Source organism: Passer montanus, unplaced genomic scaffold (assembly GCF_014805655.1).
Source record: "Passer montanus isolate IOZ18808 unplaced genomic scaffold, ASM1480565v1 scaffold54, whole genome shotgun sequence".
Lineage (NCBI taxonomy): Eukaryota > Metazoa > Chordata > Aves > Passeriformes > Passeridae > Passer > Passer montanus.
In genome coordinates this window covers 5,183,636-5,201,396 of record NW_024370374.1, presented here as the reverse complement: position 1 = coordinate 5,201,396, position 17,761 = coordinate 5,183,636, and the positions used below count along the sequence as shown (strand labels likewise).

The 17,761-nt window shown below is 44.0% G+C and overlaps 1 protein-coding gene and 1 long non-coding RNA gene across 2 annotated transcripts in view; both read left to right on the top strand.

Annotated features, from left to right (window-relative positions):
- Nucleotides 1–2,195: 2,195 nt before the first annotated feature.
- On the top strand, nt 2,196–9,575 carry KCNA4 (potassium voltage-gated channel subfamily A member 4). Its single transcript, XM_039725106.1, has 2 exons — nt 2,196–2,872; nt 3,675–9,575. Exon 2 carries the CDS (start codon nt 4,471–4,473, stop codon nt 6,439–6,441), a length of 1,971 nt encoding a protein of 656 aa, XP_039581040.1. The 5' UTR covers nt 2,196–2,872; nt 3,675–4,470; the 3' UTR covers nt 6,442–9,575.
- Nucleotides 9,576–14,424: 4,849 nt separating this feature from the next.
- Nucleotides 14,425–17,761, top strand: part of LOC120509893 — a 29,559-nt gene continuing 26,222 nt past the window's right edge. The window contains exon 1 of the long non-coding RNA XR_005629358.1: nt 14,425–14,530. This is a non-coding gene — a long non-coding RNA (uncharacterized LOC120509893). The remainder of the gene's footprint in view (nt 14,531–17,761) is intronic.

The following is a 17,761-nucleotide window of genomic DNA, read 5'->3' as shown; positions in this document are numbered from 1 at the left end:
ATCACTGTAAAACAGGACAAATCTGTGTGGCGGCATACATTAGAGATCCTTTACAATGACACAACATTTCTGTCAAAGATAGTGATGTGTAGGTATTCTCTCTTTGTTCTACCAATAATATTGTCCCTTACCAATGTGAAGGAGCAGAGGAAGCGTAAAAGCTCTTAAATAAAAATTATTCTTTGAACACTATAAAAATACAAAGCTGAATGAAATGAGCCACAGTATTTATCTGCAAATACTCAAAGCTTGTTTTTTGCTTTTAAAACAGTTAAAAATTGGATCAAGTTAGACCTCTGAGCTAGATTGAATTGCATGTGGTTACGTGATCCCTATTACATTAGAATGGATTTAAAACAGCACAAAAAAGCTGTTCTGCTTCTCCCATTGTCAGTTATGTGTGTATCATATGTGCATGGAATCATAGACCACAATTTGTTTACCTTTGCTCAAGAACATGCTTTACAGAAAGAAAAACGGTGCTCAAAAAGGACTGCCAAAGTGATTGGTCTGTCTCTACTTGTCTTTTTCCCTCACATGTCCCCTGAATTTTTCATTTTAAGTCACTAGATGACAAGACAATGCATCTGAGATTTTGAAAGAGAAGGAAAAGCTAAACAAGCAGTTATCTTTTGCCCCAAATCCTTGAAACATCTCAAAAAAGAAATAGAAGGGTGTTCAAATCCTACTGATAAAAAGCAGCATAAGACTTGTTAGAGAATGAAGGGACTGAGCTCTGGAAAATGCCCCTAGAATTAAACTTTACTGATGAAGGAGTGAGTCTAGGTGCTCCTAATGATTCAATAAGTTTACCTATGATAACTCTGGTATTTTTATGGCTTCATACATGTCCTTGTGCTGAAGTGATGGCAGGGGTTTGATCCATGACTTTGGTGTGCTCCTGTGCCAGGTTACAGAAGAATCTGGGTTTTGGTATTGGAAAAGGAATTTTTAGATGCATCCTAGAGTACCCAAATTTTGGACTGCTTTTGTGCTGGCAGAAGACATCGCATTGTTATGGTGTTTGGGATGACATTAGTGATTTAATCTGTATTTTCCACTTTACATTGACTATAGAACCTGAAGTATTGTGAATGTTGAAAAACCTGTTAGCTCTGGCTGCTATTTATAAGTTTCACTGTTCTGTTGGCAAGACTTGGTGCCTGACATTCAGCATGTTCATCTGGCTGATTCCCCATGCTCCCCTACATAGTAATAGGTCAGGCACTGACCTGAGTGGGATGAAGGGTATGGGCAGCAAGTAACTGGTGTAGGCAGCAGAGACACAGAAGTACATGGATAATGTGGGTAGTGCTGCTGGGGATCTAAAGAGAAATAGCCACCAGGCTCTCTTGGCTTCTCTGTGGAGGAGGACCTAGGCAATGAAAGAAATGCCCAACCCACTTGCTGCACATGTTGGATTTGTTTCCAGCTGCAAACACCTTGAGGCAAAGAGTCTGGTGCGAGCGCTGCCTTGGATTTCTTCTCGATCCAGTCTTTTCTTTCTCCACGAGGGGAAGCAGGAGTGCCCACAGTTTGTACTGAGAGGGTAGAGTTGGAGGTGTAGCGTCAAATATGGCCAAGCTGCATTTTCACAGCCCTCATTTACAGAGAGTGGAATGTGCCACACTGCGATTCTCTAGGTGCAAAAGGAGCAGCCAGTCTATACCCTGCCCGTGCTGCAGTGGGGACAGGGAATCTCTTGCAGCCGTTTGAGGTGTTACCTCTGCCAAACACACCACGGTACCCTCTAGCCATGAACTAGGACCGGCTTTCTGTTCAGAATTGGGAGTGAAAGCTGATTTGGCTCCATGTGCGAGATGGCTGCGGGAGCAGAGGCAATGTTGGCTCGTCCTGCCGGGGGGCTCGGGGCCGGGCGAGGCAGCGGCCAGGAGGTGCGGCCACCTCCCCTCTCCTCCTGGGAAATTTGATCGGGGCTTGGCTTTGGAATCTGTTGGACCCTGTCGGAACGCGGATCTGAGCGACCCTCAAGCAGGCGTTTCTCTTCCTTCAGGGCACGCCCAGGGGAGCAGAGGCCGGTGCTGGCGGCATCGCTGCGGGCGGACAGCTTCGCCGGCGCGGCCACATCGACCGCGAGCATTACGGCGTTAACAGGACGCGGGGGGCGAGGCGGGGGCAGCAGCCGTGCCGAGCCGAGCCGTGCCGAGCCGAGCCGTGCCGAGCCGAGCCGTGCGCGGCGGCGGCTCCGGAGCAACAGGGCCGGCTCTCGGAGCGCCGGGGGCGCGGTGCCGCGGGCTGGCCCGGCTCCCATCGACCATCTCCCGGCTATCTCCCGGCACCCTCGGCCGCCAGCACGCCCGCGGTCTGCGCCCCGCGGCTCCTCGGCCGCGTCCCCCCGAGCGGGACCGCCCAACAAGTGGATGGAGCGGGCGGCAGCCGGCTGAGCCCCGGACGTGGCGGGGGCAGGCGCCGCTCGCAGGCAGCCCCGCGGTGCCGCCGCCGGAGCCGCGCTCCGCGCACGGGGGAGCCGGCGCTGATTTCCCGAGCTGCCGCCGGGGCCGCGCTCGCGGAGCCCGGCCACCGCGCCTGCCCCTGCGTTCCGCCTCGCACACCACCAGCACACGCACACCGCCTCGGTTTTCCCCGTGGGGACGAGACCCTGGCTCGCTGCCCTGTGGCCGATGCCGAGGCGAGCGGCTGTGGCGGTGCCCGGTGCCCCCAGCCCCGGCCGCGTCCCCGGCTCGCTCGCCCGGTTCCCGGCTGGAAGGGGCAGAAATAACTCGCCAACCTGTGGTGCGCACTGACCGCGGCCACCTGCGAGTGTGGATCAGCCGGCACAGCCCCTCAGCGCCGCTGTCGCCCGGTCCCTACACCAGCGGGAGCAGCGCTGCTATTTCTCTGCCTAGGATCAGTAAGTATAACGGCGTTTTTAGGATCTTTTTCTGCATGACACGTAGGTACGATTTCAAAAATAACGTCATTTAATAGTGTTCACCTTGTCTCGTGTATTAATAGATGTGGCAATAGGTGAGGCTTCTGTTTCAAAGGGGGGTGTGAGGGGCTGTGTATTTTTTTTGTGTGTGTCCTTGCATGTAGATGTTGCTTCAGTGCACCTGCAGTTGTTTTCTTGACATATCACGGTATTTTCACTTGGCTGAGCATCATATGTGCCCGTTTCCAAATTAAATCCAGCGAGATGTTCAGTGTGATCGAAACACAATTCTGCTGTAGGTTAAAATGTAACATTCCCGCATCTAATGTGTTTCTGAAAATACAACAAAAGCTCTTTGTCTAGATAAATTTATTCTTTAATGTTTCCTGTGGATATATGTAGATGTATCTCTTACGTATGTGCTCAAAGACCTGAATGCATCGCGTGTTGCAGTATTTTTATTAGTGTTGGTGTTTCAGAAGCATGCATATGTTTGTGTATGGATGCAAGTGCTTATATGGGTGGGGATTTTGTATCTGTCTCTATATATATGTGACATACCCACCCACATCCTTACCCACAGAGTCGTTCAAAATCTCTGTGCATGTGATGTGGGTGTGTGTGTAATGTAGAAGTGTGAATAGTGTGGGCAGGAGAAGATTTGAATGCCATGGTAATAGATGACACAGTTTCATTTGATCGGTGTGACCTTTTAGGAAAACAATCCAATCTTTTCCCTTTTTGTTTTGTTTATTTTTGTGTGTTTGTGCATGTGCCTCAGGTTAAGTGCTTCTTCTGCATGACCATAACCAAAGGGTGACCCATCCACTCCCTTGTGTCCTATGGGGACCTCAGAGCCAGTTTCTCAGTCTTCATCTCCTCCTCCTCCTCCACTGCCTCCTCCTCCTCTTACCACTGCTGCTGATGCCCTGGGTGCTGCTCCCAGGTTTGAGACATTGTTGACAGGCTGAAGAAAGGATTTGCAAAGACCTCCTCACTGTGTAAATGGAGTGATGGCTGGAATTAACTTCAACTCTCCAAGTAATGACATGAAACAGTAAGTTTGCTAGGCCAAAGCATTACCAGGCACAAATAATGAGTAAAGACACTATTTGCATTTGGTTTCAATGATGAGCTAAAACCATCTGCAGAGAGCAGGTACCCTTTGGTTTGCATTTTTTTTTCCTGAGGAGTGCAGCCTTTATAGTCTGCGAGGCAGTCATGATTCTGATCAGATACAGCTGTGATGGCTGCAGGAGATAAATGAAAATAAAGGGGCTTGGTGGATGGAAGAACAAGGTCTCAGCTGTTCTCTGGTCCAATCTGAGAATTTCATCTTTTCTCATTAGCAAAACAGTAGTTTGTGTCAGACATTCCGGAGAACAGGAAAATGTGGCTCTGTGGTTTTCCAAAGTACAGATCCAGTGCTACAGCCACGTTGCCACGCTCGACGTGCAGGGGACCATCCTCCAAACACAAATGGCTTTGAGCTTCCCGTCGAAAGCTACGGCGACGCTGTAAATCACGCAGAACCTCTTCACGGCGGGCACTTACAAACAAAAACAAGCAGTTGCAGGATGGAGGTCGCCATGGTGAGCGCGGACAGCTCGGGCTGCAACACCCACATGCCCTATGGCTACGCGGCCCAGGCGCGGGCCCGGGAGCGGGAGCGGCTGGCCCAGTCCAGGGCGGCAGCGGCTGCGGCCGTGGCGGCGGCCACGGCGGCGGTGGAAGGTGGGGCGGCGGGCGGAGGGGGACCCTACCACCACTACCACCAGGAGCAGGCCCGCGGGGCCTCCTCCTCCTCCTCGCGCGGCGGCCTGCCCCGCCGCCAGAGCGGCAAGAGGAGGAAGAAGGGCAAGAAGAGGAGCCACCACCTGGGGAGCAGGGAGTGCGGGGCCTCCTTCCCCTGCTCCGAGCTGCTGCCGCTCAGTGGTTCTGAGGAGAGAATCCAGAAGGACTTGAGCGAGGAGGAGGAGGAGGATGAAGACGAGGATGAAGACGACGAGGAGGAAGGGAAGCTCTGCTACAGCGATGACTATGGGGAGGATGAGTTTTCGTATTCGGACCAGCCACCCGATGACGGGGGAGGCCCCGGGGCTTACGGCTCCGTCCGCTACAGCGAGTATGAGTGCTGTGAGCGCGTGGTGATCAACGTGTCGGGCCTGCGCTTCGAGACACAGCTGAAGACCTTAGCTCAGTTCCCGGAGACGCTGCTGGGGGACCCGGCCAAGCGGGGGAGATACTTCGATCCTCTCAGGAACGAGTACTTCTTCGACAGGAACCGGCCCAGCTTTGATGCCATCCTCTACTACTACCAGAGCGGTGGCCGGCTGAAGAGGCCGGTCAATGTACCCTTTGACATCTTCTCAGAGGAGGTGAAGTTCTACCAGCTTGGGGAGGAGGCCATGCTCAAGTTCAGGGAGGATGAAGGCTTTGTCAAAGAGGAAGAGGAAAAGGTTTTGCCGGAGAATGAGTTTAAGAGGCAGGTTTGGCTGCTGTTTGAGTACCCAGAAAGCTCCAGTCCAGCCAGAGGCATTGCCATTGTATCTGTCTTGGTCATCTTGATCTCCATCGTCATCTTTTGTCTGGAGACTTTACCAGAGTTCAGAGATGACAAGGAATTCGTCATGTCCCTGAGCTTAGGGAAGGGGCTTTCCAACGAGTCTCTCCGCCTGGACGCTGGGGAGCACAGCATCTTCAATGACCCTTTTTTCATTGTAGAGACCGTGTGCATCATCTGGTTCTCCTTTGAGTTTACAGTGCGCTGCTTTGCATGTCCCAGCAAAGCACACTTCTTCAAGAACGTCATGAACATCATAGACATCGTGTCCATCTTGCCTTACTTCATCACCCTGGGCACAGACCTGGCGCAGGAGCAGGGCAGCCAGCAGGCCATGTCCTTTGCCATCCTGAGGATCATCCGTCTGGTCAGGGTGTTTCGCATCTTCAAGCTCTCCAGGCACTCCAAGGGTTTGCAGATCCTGGGTCACACGCTCAGGGCCAGCATGAGGGAACTTGGCCTCCTCATCTTCTTCCTTTTTATCGGAGTCATTTTGTTTTCCAGTGCTGTTTACTTTGCGGAAGCTGACGAGCCTGCCACCCATTTTCAAAGCATCCCAGATGCCTTCTGGTGGGCCGTAGTGACCATGACTACGGTTGGTTATGGGGACATGAAACCCATAACCGTGGGTGGGAAGATAGTTGGGTCCCTGTGTGCCATTGCAGGAGTGTTAACCATTGCTTTACCAGTGCCAGTGATTGTCTCCAATTTTAACTATTTCTACCACAGAGAAACTGAGAACGAAGAGCACACGCAGATGATGCAAAATGCGGTCAGTTGCCCTTACCTCCCAACAAATTTACTGAAGAAATTTAGGAGCGCATCATCTTCATCCACAGAGGATAAATCAGAGTATTTGGAGATGGAAGAAGGGGTTAAAGAATCTCTTTGTGTAAAGGAGACTAAAAGTCAGGACACGGGGAATAGCAGTGAGTCAGAGAAGAAAAACTGTGTAAATTCAAATTCTGTGGAAACTGATGTGTAGTTTTGAGCGTTTCCAAATATATTTATGCATTAAAGAGTGCAGTGAAAATAATGAAATATGCAAACAAGAGTCTGCAGCATACAGTAGTATGCCATTTAATGGTTAAACACAAATAAAAAGCATTGCTGAACATGTATTACATATCAAGTAAGTGGTACAACTTGAGGAAAGGATTGCTAGCTCTGATAAATTTTCAGACTTTATATTTTTATTAGAATGCAAGTGTTTTGCACATGAGGCTGAAAAATTTATTAAAACCAAGTCAGTTTTAAAGTGGGTGCATGAACTGTCGACATCACTAATAACAGCTCTGTGGTAAAAGTTGGCATTCAGAGGTATTTACTATGTAAGAAACAATGAAGTTTGGTAGTCATTTATCTATTTATCAGTGCTTTAATAGCAGCTACCATAAATCATTGGATACCATAGTCATTGTTTTTCAAACGGTAAATTTATTGTAAAACGATATTCTACAGAAGATAGATCTAATTTTTTTTTTCTTGAAATCTATAATGCTTGTTTTTAACTGGAAATTTACTTTGAAAAGGCTGTTGACCCTCCAGAAATTGTTTATTTTTATAACTCTCTTTGGAGGTACTGCAGCATTTGTTGTCTAATAATGAAAGAAATGAAGTAAGAGAATTGTTAAACCTGGTCTGACTGCAAAGGCAAAATGACTGGAATGCTTTTTTGCACTACTTTATATGCTGGAGATATATTGAAAGAGACTTCATACTGTGAATGTTTACTAATGTAATAGTTCAATGACAATCATTGGGAGAGTGAATTCTGCATCATATTTTATTGTTTCCTCTTTCTCTGTGATGCTGATGGCAAAACAGCTGACATGACATCAATTCCATACTCTTTTTAATTATGAATATCTGTGATCTGGAAAAGGATTGTGAAGTAAAATTTTCTAATCAAAATTATTTGAAATCGGTGTTTTCTACTGATGCCCTCAAGAAATACCAACCTAATTTATATATTTTTTTCTTCTGCTTCATTTAGCATTCAGAGTCTATGATTAATACATGCACTTTGTCAGTATTGAGGAAATTTGGTGTATGGGAGGAGAAGGTAGAAGTAATAAGATACTCAGTTGTTACAGTGCTGACAATTGAGGATTGCTGACTTTTAATAATGTGCTATTATTGGTGCTGCATTTCCCCTTGATTACAGCTTTCACCCATGCATCTTTGAAGCAACATCTAAGATCTAAACCAGGCATTTTAGGCTTCAAAATGAACGTATTGGGTCCCATGGAGTCCTTGGCCCCTATTGAGTCCTTGTGAGAGCATTCCATGGTTTCTCTTCACTGATTTTTAGGCCAGTTATGTTTTGCTATGTGTCAAAACCTCCCACTGCCATTCCTAGGAGGTTCAGGTAGGTAAAGATTAGCTGGCCTGCAGTATATTCCAGAGTCCAGAACGAGATAGGTAAGATATTGCTGCATACAACATAAATAATAGATTCAGAACAAGATTTTTTTCAGGCTTACCATTACCGAGGGAAGGCACAATTAATCTGTCACTGTTTTTGAAGAGGCACTGCAGAACATTCCAGATTATAAAACTTGAACCAAATTGGCATATGCACTTTAAGTTCTGGGACAGGCTGTTATGGAAGGAAAAAGGACTTACCAACACCACAGAATTACAGAAGTTTGCCATGTTCATTTAAAGCTGAGTGCAGGGTTTTTTTGCCAGGGGAGAACTTGTTAGTGACTGACTTACAGCAACAACAGAAGCACTCTGAATTGGGCATCCATGATATTATACATGACAAGCCTTGTTTGCTGAATCCAGTGGCACCAAACAGAGCTGCAGACACAGGCTTCTCTTTAATGGTTGGGTTTTGCCTTCATAGTTTTTCTGTGAGTCTCTTCGAAAAGTTTCTCTGCTTGTCTTCTTTTGCATTGCAGAAAAATAAAAAAAAAGACAACAGACAAAAGACTGCGTTGTGCTGAGCCCTGCTTCAAAATGTGTGTTTAAGTGTCTGATTCCTAATTTAAAAACACTGAGCAGGCTTCACTATATTTTTGATGTGAAGCATTAAAAAGAGCTCCTTTTTATTGTGGTGGTGTCAATTCCAACTGCGCTTTGAATGAAGTGACTCAGTAATTTTATACATAGACCTTTGCCAAAATTTAATGTTACCTTTCACTCCAGCTCACCCCAGTTAAACATGCTAAATGCTTTTTTCTACAGGGGCAATATCAGCAGTGAGGATGAGTGTTCTATAAAACCCAGCAAAAACCTGTAACTGGAAGTATTTCTTTCACAGACAGCAGTTAATGGCCTAAAGGGCACGAGGGTTCTCTTGCTGAATGCCTTGGTACCAATTCTGTCTGACACCAGAGACCATTTAGGGCCTGGGACCATGGCAACGAGCTAGGAGTGAAAGAAACACTGACCAGGTAAATAAAGAACTTAGAGAAAGAAATAGTACGTGTTTGCAGTATTGACTGGTTGAAAGGGGAGGTGGTTCATGAGAGGTGGGATTTCAGACCTCTAATGGAAAGGAGAAAACTCTTTGAAACACTTTGAAAATGCATTCATGCTGTAGCCATGGAGCTCGGCATGAGGGGAGTGCTTTAATAAACAGCTGAGGCCAGATGCTGACAAACTCCTGTTCAGGGGTGCAAGAAGATGCAGTTTGTTACATCATCAATTTAATTTACAGGTGCATTCTTCATTACAGTCTCTGCTGGTTTTGTCTTCTGTAGGTAACACAAAAGAATAGTGATCGCTATTGATCTCAAACTGGTTTTTGCTCTGTTTCCTTGATACATTAATGTTTAAAAAAAAAAAAAAAAGTTACCTTAACTTCTTCAAAGACTCAGCTGTTGATTTAAACAAGCATGCAGTGTCCATGCTGGGCTGTTTCCAGAGCAGTACCTTGCTCTCAGAAGGAGAAGGTCTGACTGTAGGGGCTCCTAGCAGTAGCCAGAGCAAAATTCTGGGTGTATCCTCAGGTAATGCTGGAGCCTCCTGCAGTGTATAAACACTTGGTCATGATAAATAAGAGCTATAGAGCCCAGTGCTAGGTTGTGCTGTCAGCATTCTGAATCACAGAAAGAACTGTGCCTTCCAGAGTGGAGGCAAATAGCTCTACTTGGGTTTATAATTTGATTATTTGATTATTATATCTGTTGGTCCAGTCACAATATAGTTCTATCATGCCAAAGTCCTACCACTAACATGCTAAAACCCAAAGCTCCCAAGTGCTTTAAGAAATAGAAATTTGTGTTAAGTGTTACTTTGGTTGAAATTGTGTGCCAGAGAAACCTTCTAACTGGGCTGTTATGGCTCCAGATTACCACTCCTGCTTCTGTCAGACCTTTCCCAGTGATACTGACAACTCTCAGAAAAATAATTTTATTGTGATTTGGGCATCTTACATTTTTAAATTACAGTGGTGAAATGCATTCCTAATGTAGCTGATGTGAATGGATTTACACAGGGGATCATTTTAGTTCTACTAATGTAGTTCAAATGATTTCACATTGACATACATTTCAGCTAAAAATAATGCAAAATGAGATATTTCAGGTTCACTTGCAGTGGTGAAAAAATTTGGAGGAGTTCCATTAGAATTCATGGAAACACAGCAGCACCAAATCTGATTTCAAATATAGTCTGATAGTTAACAGTGTGCTGGCATTTATTTAAAGAATTTCCTAGGCATTTTTATAGTCATCTTTTAAGTGCCAAGGCCAGACTAATGAGGAGAGAGTTTTGCCAGCTGAAGGGTTGGATTTAATGGCTGACTTCAGAGATCCATAATTTTTTTTTTCTTTATTACATTTTTGATGTTACATTGATTCTTTGAAAACATGAGCCTGGATGCTGAGCTGTGTACCAGAAGAGGTGTTGTGTAGCACAGTCAGAGCGAAAGTTTTTAGTGTTCAGTTAAGATTTCTGGAGTGATTCCACAAGAGGCTAATTCAGTTTGATGGAGAATATAATTTGTTTGTATTTGAAGGAAAATTCTTCTGCTTACACAGGTTTTCATGTGTAGAATCCACCTCTATGGTGTTCATGTAGTGCAGAATAAATCTGGGAGATCCAGGGGATAAAAATCCCCAGTGTGATCGTGATTACATCTCATTCATTACAATAGTGTCCTTGGTGGTTGGGGATACTGACAGGCATCCTTGTGGTCATAAAAATTGGGATTTGAGCGCGTTTTCAGCCTGTAAAGCTTCGGAATGTGAAAATGGTTTTCATAACACTAGTGTGGAAAGAGTTTGGGATCAGGCCATAACCTTGAAGAAAGGGTGTTAGAGTGTAACTCCTGACATGGAACATTCCTGTCAAGTTTGCTGTCAGGTGTTGAGAGTCATTTGACTCAGGATTTGAAAATTCAGTGCCGAGCTGCCCAAGAACAGGAGGTACTTCATATTTGCATAAGTGTAGGATAAATGTGCTATGGAAAACCAGCTAAATATCAGAAAGTCTGTTCCATTTGCAGCTAGTTGCTGAAAAGTCCTTCTTGCACAGCAGTGAAAAATGAAATGTGTCTTTCTGGCCATCCTGGATGCATAAAACAAATTCTAAATACCAATTAATTTTTAGCATAATTTTAAACTTATAGATAATCCTCAAATTAAATCTGTCCATTGTGTTACTGGCTTCTTCTACTTTTTACTGGTTCTTTAATACTTTTTACTGTCATTGCACCCAGTTATAAATACTTTAAATGTCTTAAATATATTAAAATTTATTTAAATTTATTAAATAAAAATATTTTAAATTTTTTAATTGACATGAGACAGTAAGAAGTAAAAACAAATATTAAAATCTCCCCAACTATAGCATCCAGCATGTAAGTTACATATTTTTTTGTCATTAAATAATCTAAATAACAGAATAATTTCAGTAGACATGGGGCAGGGTATACACTTTCCTCTTGCTGTAAGTGAATGATCAAATGCTTCAGATTTTGCAGTGAAAAAGATCTAGTTGACAGATTTATCATATTTTGGCACCTCCACTTGAAACAAATACTTAGAGAAAAATTGGCACTTTTGTAAAAATGAACATCTTCAATTTCCACAGAGGCCATCTGGTGTGGACAAAGTGATTGGCACATTAACTCTGGGTTCAAGTGCATGAATGTTTTTTACCTCAACCCCAGGTACTCCACATATCCCTGCCATGCTTCCTGCGTGTTCAGAATTCCGAGAACATTAATTCTGAAGGAAAAATCATTAAAGCCTTATGTACTGAGATGGTTTAATTCTTATTTTTAATCCTTGTCTGTACAATTATAATGTGCCTTGAGCCCTTTTTCTGCAACAGGCCCTTTGGAAAATAAATACATAAGTATATAAGAAGTCAAGAAGAGAAAACTTATATCGCATGTAAAAAGCTCATAAAACACACTAATTGAGGGAAAGTAAGTAAAAACTTATTTTATTTCCTCCATTTATGCATTTATGCCAGTAAAACCAAGCTGGGGGCACGAACTTATTTTATTTCCTCCATTTATGCATTTATGGTATTGCCAGTAAAACCAAGCTGGGGGCACACTGGGTGAACTGGTCTGCAGGGAGGTGCTCCATGCCCTGTTTCTCTTCCCTGGTCTCAGCTCTGCTGGAGCATCGTGTGCCTGGGAAGATGCTCCCTGTGCTGGGCAGCAGCACCTGGGGTGCCACAGGCTCCTGGAGGCTTTTAGCCTGTCTGGCAAATCCATGGGGGGAAATGATGCCTCAGGGTTCAGCTTTTCTATTTCTCACATTCTGTGCTGCTTTAGTGTGTGGGTCTGAGCTTCACATGAGGGCATGGTGAGCTCTGTGCACAGAGCAGGGAGACAAAACAATTCCTGCTCCAGCTGGGCACCAAGGACAAATGATCCCAATCCCAGCCCAGGAGCACAAACCCCGTGGGCTGCAGAGAGAAAAACAAGCAGGATGGGACTGCAGGGGCTGCAGCTGGAACTGGACACTGAACTGCAATGTGCACATGGAGCAGAGCTGAGCCCAGGGAGAGACCCCGGCAGCGCTCGTGCATTTTGGGGCCATTTGGGTTCATCTTGGGTGCAGCCCTGGCTGGGCTCTGGTGCTGCCCAAGGTGCATCCATGAAGGAGATCCTTGGAATGAATCCCTGCTTTATTCTGTAGCTCTGTCCAGCCTCTGCTCTAGGACAGCCCACACAAGGAATCACTCCTACCAGAAGTGTCCTGCTGAGTACAAAATGTGGATTATTTGCTTGGTAATACCATGCAGCCTTCCCAGACAGGGAGGCCTCAAAGACTCCAGTCTGCCAGTTCCTAAGCTGGAAAGAGTCTGAGGTTTGCATTCACAAAATGTGCTTTTCAATACCTGAATTCCATTCATTTCATAAAGCTGTGAAATGCTTCCTGAATTGAGGAACAAGTGATTTTCTTAAGGTCAAAAAAGACACTGTGGTGGAGAAGGTTTCCGGGTGTTACACGAAGAAGTATAGGAAGGGGCAGCACTTATCCAAGAGAGATTTTGGTCTCTGTGTTTAATCTCTTGCTCAAATGTTCCTGAGGCATTTGTGTTCAGAGTAAGGAAGGGGGATGCATGGAGTCAGTGAGGTATGTCAAAGGCACCTTTAATTTTAGATACATGTTTTCATGTTTTTTTCCTGTTCTTTGAAGTCAGAATAAGCTAAGTTTGGGTGTGTAAATTTTTTTCTGTTTGTTTTGGGGTTGATTTGTGTTCAGAGTAAGGAAGGGGGATGCATGGAGTCAGTGAGGTATGTCAAATGCACCTTTAATTTTAGATACATGTTTTTTTCCTGTTCTTTGAAGTCAGAATAAGCTAAGTTTGGGTGTGTAAATTTTTTTCTGTTTGTTTTGGGGTCGATGGTTTTTTTTTTTTTTTTTTTAACCTTTTTTTTTTTTTTTTTTTAACCTTTTTTTTTTTTTTTTTTTAACCTTTTTTTTTTTTTTTTTTTAACCTTTTTTTTTTTTTTTTTTTTAACATTATTGTTATTAGTTACTTAGCCCTAACATTTATTATAAAGGTATGGTATACACTGAATCTGGAACTATCGTTTTTTTGGTTTTTTTTTTTTGGTTTTTTTTTTTTTTTTGTTTTGTTTTTTTTAACCTTATTGTTATTAGTTACTTAGTCCTAACATTTATTATAAAGGGATGGTATACACTGAATCTGGAACTATCATCCTGGACATGAATGGTACATTTTTTCCATTCAAAAAATGGTAATTTTTTCCATTCAGAAAACCAACTGATACATACTCAATATCACTCCTGTCCTTCTGTTTGGGTTTCAGGTGTGCTGGCTTGGGCTCCAATGCTCTTGCACTGAAGTCTTGTAGAGTTTCTTATGGCATACTGGGCAGTACCTGGCCCTGCCATGTAGGAGAGCCAAGGAGAAAATCGGTTTTTCTGTTTGTGTTTATGTTGGTATGATTTGGGTGCAGAATTTTGCAGTCGAGGAGGGGTGCTCCCATGACATGCTTTGGAAAGAAATCCAATCACATGCACGGGGAGACTGCATTCCCCTCTGCCTTGCACAATCAGAGGACACTGCACTGTAGATCCATCCATGTTCCTGTTCCACTCAGTGCAGGTTTGGTTTTCCATCAGGGCCCGTGAGATCTGTCCTTGTGGTGCGTCACCCACTGTATGAATGAGCTGTAATTGCTGCCTGTTGTTGTCTCCCTGCTGGCACAGCTTTGTGATGCACTCAGGGTGTCATTCAGTGACAGCTTCTCCTTGCACAGGCAGCCTGAATGCAGAAAACTGCAGAGGGCTGTGAGTGCTGATGGAAGGTGTGTGGCCACTCTGTGGTGATTGTGGTGATCCCTAATTGGTCCCTAATTGGTCCCTAATGGGCTGCAGCTGTGCAGCACAGGTGAATGCTATTGAAGGTGAGGAGCCATGGAGTGCCCAGGGGTGCTGCCCAACCCCGCAGGGAGCAGAGGGCACACAGGGGCACTGCACCAACAGCAGGGCATAAAGGGGGCTGAAGGACAAGAAGGGCACAGCTTGCAGCTTCCTGAAATGTCAGGGTGTTGCTCTGCATGGGCTGAAGCCTTCTGGAATTGTTTGGTGTCGCTGGGTATTGTGGCCATCTTAACTGCAACAAAGGTATCTCTTGCTTTTCTATCCAAAACTGTGTTGGTATTACGAGTTACATATTCCACACACTGCCTATTTCAGATTAAACACCTTCTGTTCCATTAGTGGGTCTGTATTTTAAAGATGTCCTCAACTTGCCCTGAATTCCTCATTAATTGAAGAGTTTCGTCTCTCAAGCATGAGGGAAGATGATCCCTCTTTGCATTCAAAATGGCAAGGCATTATGTTAAAGCAGAAATCTTGCATATTTTCAGGTTAAGAAGCTGAGGAATAATATTTTTCTGTTCAAGTCTTTCATAAATATTAGCTGCAGTTACACACGCAGAAGAAAAATACTGTTTGATCACAGGGAAAAAATAGAAAATATTTTTAATTCAATGTTTAAAGGGCATCATTGTGTTTTACTCTGTGCCAGATGACAAGCTCAGATAAATGTTAATTTAGCAATAATCTATCCTACTGCAGAGTGTGCAGTAGAGGAATTGTATAGCAATTTATACTCCAGCCTTTATTTCTGTCTCTATTTATTTCTGTTAGCTACTTGTAGCTATTAACAATGTTATTTATTCAGGATGTATTCCTAGATCTCAAAATTAAGGACAAAAATGTTATAAAGGTCTAAGTAAATGAGAGGAACAAAATTTAATTCTTCTGAGGATCTGCAAGAACAAATTGTTATTTAGGTGGCATTTCACTTGTGAACATCTCTAATAAATGATAGGAGTATTTCATAGGTTGGAAGGTAAAACTGGTTTTGTGTGGCTAGTAAAATATTTCCTGTTTCTCAGAGTTTAATAGAGGATAAGCATTTTAATGTCTTAGAAATATGTAGAAAATGTGAGGAGACTAGAAAGTAGAAGCTGTACTACTTTGCTGCTCTTTGACCTTTTTACAAGACAGTATTGCCAGAGTTGATTGGTGATACTGGACAACTCAATTCCTAAGCCAAATGCAGTGGCTGTAAACAGATTTACATTTGAATTCATGCAGAAAAAGTGCCTTTTAAATTGTCTCATATTTGGGCACCCAGAAATAAGGATGTTCAGGCCACAACCAATTTCTGAAAATTTCTGATGGTTTGACTGATTTATGTCTTTTGAGAGGAGAGAACAAATAATATTTCAGCTATTTTTGGTATCTGTGCTGTTCTGTATTTTGAATTATACCTAATAGAAGCAAGCAGAGAGCCCACAAGGTTTCCAAGCACAGTCTCTGTTGCACTGCCAAATGAAACAACAGATGTGATTTAGCAGTTTCCCCTAATTAGTCAGGCATCTTACATGATAGGATTGCCCAAAGAAGTGCTCCTAATACTTCTGACCTCTGCTCTATGCTGTAAAAGGTTCTCCTGACGCCAGAACAGGAATGGCAATTTGAGGTGGTGAAAGAAATGTGTTTGGGAGCAGCCAGGGCTGGCTCCTTTCCCAGGAGCTGGGAAAGGCAGGAGCTGAGTGGGATCCCAAAGCCACGGGGATGGGACCTCAGCACTGTCCTACAGCATGGGAAGGGTTAAACAGGCTCCACGTGGCGCTGGGCAGGACCATTCCAGGTGAAATGGCTCCAGGTGAGGCTGGGCAGGACCATTCCAGCCAATTTGTGCCCTGACAAAGGCCTTGCATTAACCACAGACAGCAGGTCTGCTCTGCCAAAATGCAGTTGTACCTCAAGGTTTGTGTTGCTCCATCCAAACCTGAAAATGTGCATTTTTCAGAGCTGTGAGTTAAGCTATTTGCTGCTCCTTTTTTTTTTGTCATGCCTAGGTCTTGTTTCTTGAGTGTTTTACTGCTGCCAATACTTCTACAATTATTTCTCTCAAGCTGTGATACTACTTGCATTTTTTAGACGGCTTCCTTGTGGTGATAGGTCAGAACATTGTCATGGATTTTCAAAAGCAAGGCAGTTTTTTGGCTCTGGGATGTATGGGTTCCAAAGAAGGTGCTGGGAAGCAGCTAATGATGTTCTGATTTGGACTGACATCCAGAAAGGTGCTAGAGCATGATGTGTAGGATTTCTTAATCTTTTCATTGAGATGATTAGTTTGTTTGGGTTTCTTTTTTTTTTGTGGTTTTATTTTTTTTTTCTCTGTTCTTGCAGCAGTGTCACTGTTGGAGCTGGAGCAGATGTTGGTATTAAGTAAACACAGCCATAGCAGATGCCTGCATATCTAAATTTGTGTCTTGTATGTGTTGCAAACTGTCTGAGCTCTGTACTATCATTTTACAATGGTTGGAATATTTGAGGAGTTGTCTAAAAATTAGCCTGAATTAAATTAATGAAATTATCCTGAACTAACTTAATGAAAAAAAAAAGCTGGTGTGATGCCTTCCCTTGGTGTGTTTGCTGAAGGTGGGAGGTAAGGCCTGTACTGAAGTCCTGACAGTGGAATGTGTTGTTAAAACGGTGATTGGACCTGGAATGGCATTGTTTCAGAGAAAGCCAGAGTGGTTTCTCCCAGTATATATGCACACATTTGGGAAATGGCACATATTTGGGAAGCAGAATGTCCAAGCAGTTTTCATGGGACCATCCATGCCTGCAGACTGGAACATGATGGAAAATTCCAGAGCACCAAGCAGCATATTTTGGGATCACAAAGCAAAACCCCATCTCTTTCCTAGGGCTTGCTTCTCCACAACCTCAACCACCCTCTCCACCTCTGCAGCCCACTGGCAATCCCAGAAAGGAGCAAATATAAGCAATGAAAATGTGAAGGTGAAGGAGAGCATCCACCCCAGACTGTGTAGAATAAAAGCCTTAAATGAAAAATGCAATCAATATATTGCAATGCCTTCCTTCAGCCTCCTTTTTTTTTTTTTTTCCTGAACACCCAGTGTTTGATGCAGTGCTGTGAGCATTCTCAGGAGCCTTTTTCTCTGATGAGCACTTAGTTTTTGTAGCTCTCTGGTGTTAATGAGTCCAAGCAGATTCAGGAACTGAATTCAAATGACAGAAATCTTCATAAAATCAGTGAGTGAAGTTAAGAGGTTTTTGTTGTTACTTGCAGTAACTGCTGGTAAGAATGTTATGTTAATTAGAGAGGTTGACCAGTGCCTCCAAAGGCAGATTCCTTGTTTCATCCTCTCCATCCTTCAAACTGTTGTATCTTGAGTCTTCCTCTTTCTAGGGACTGGTATTTCTTTCAATTTGAAAGGTTTAAAAGCTTTTTTACCCATCTGGAGCTGCAGAGCTCTGTGTGTCAGTGGTGCTCAGTCCTTGGGAGAAGTCCCACTTCCAGGGAAT

What these genes read in the sequence shown, in the direction of transcription:
- KCNA4 (XM_039725106.1), top strand. Translation starts at nt 4,471, where the DNA reads ATGGAGGTCGCCATGGTGAGCGCGGACAGCTCGGGCTGCAACACCCAC.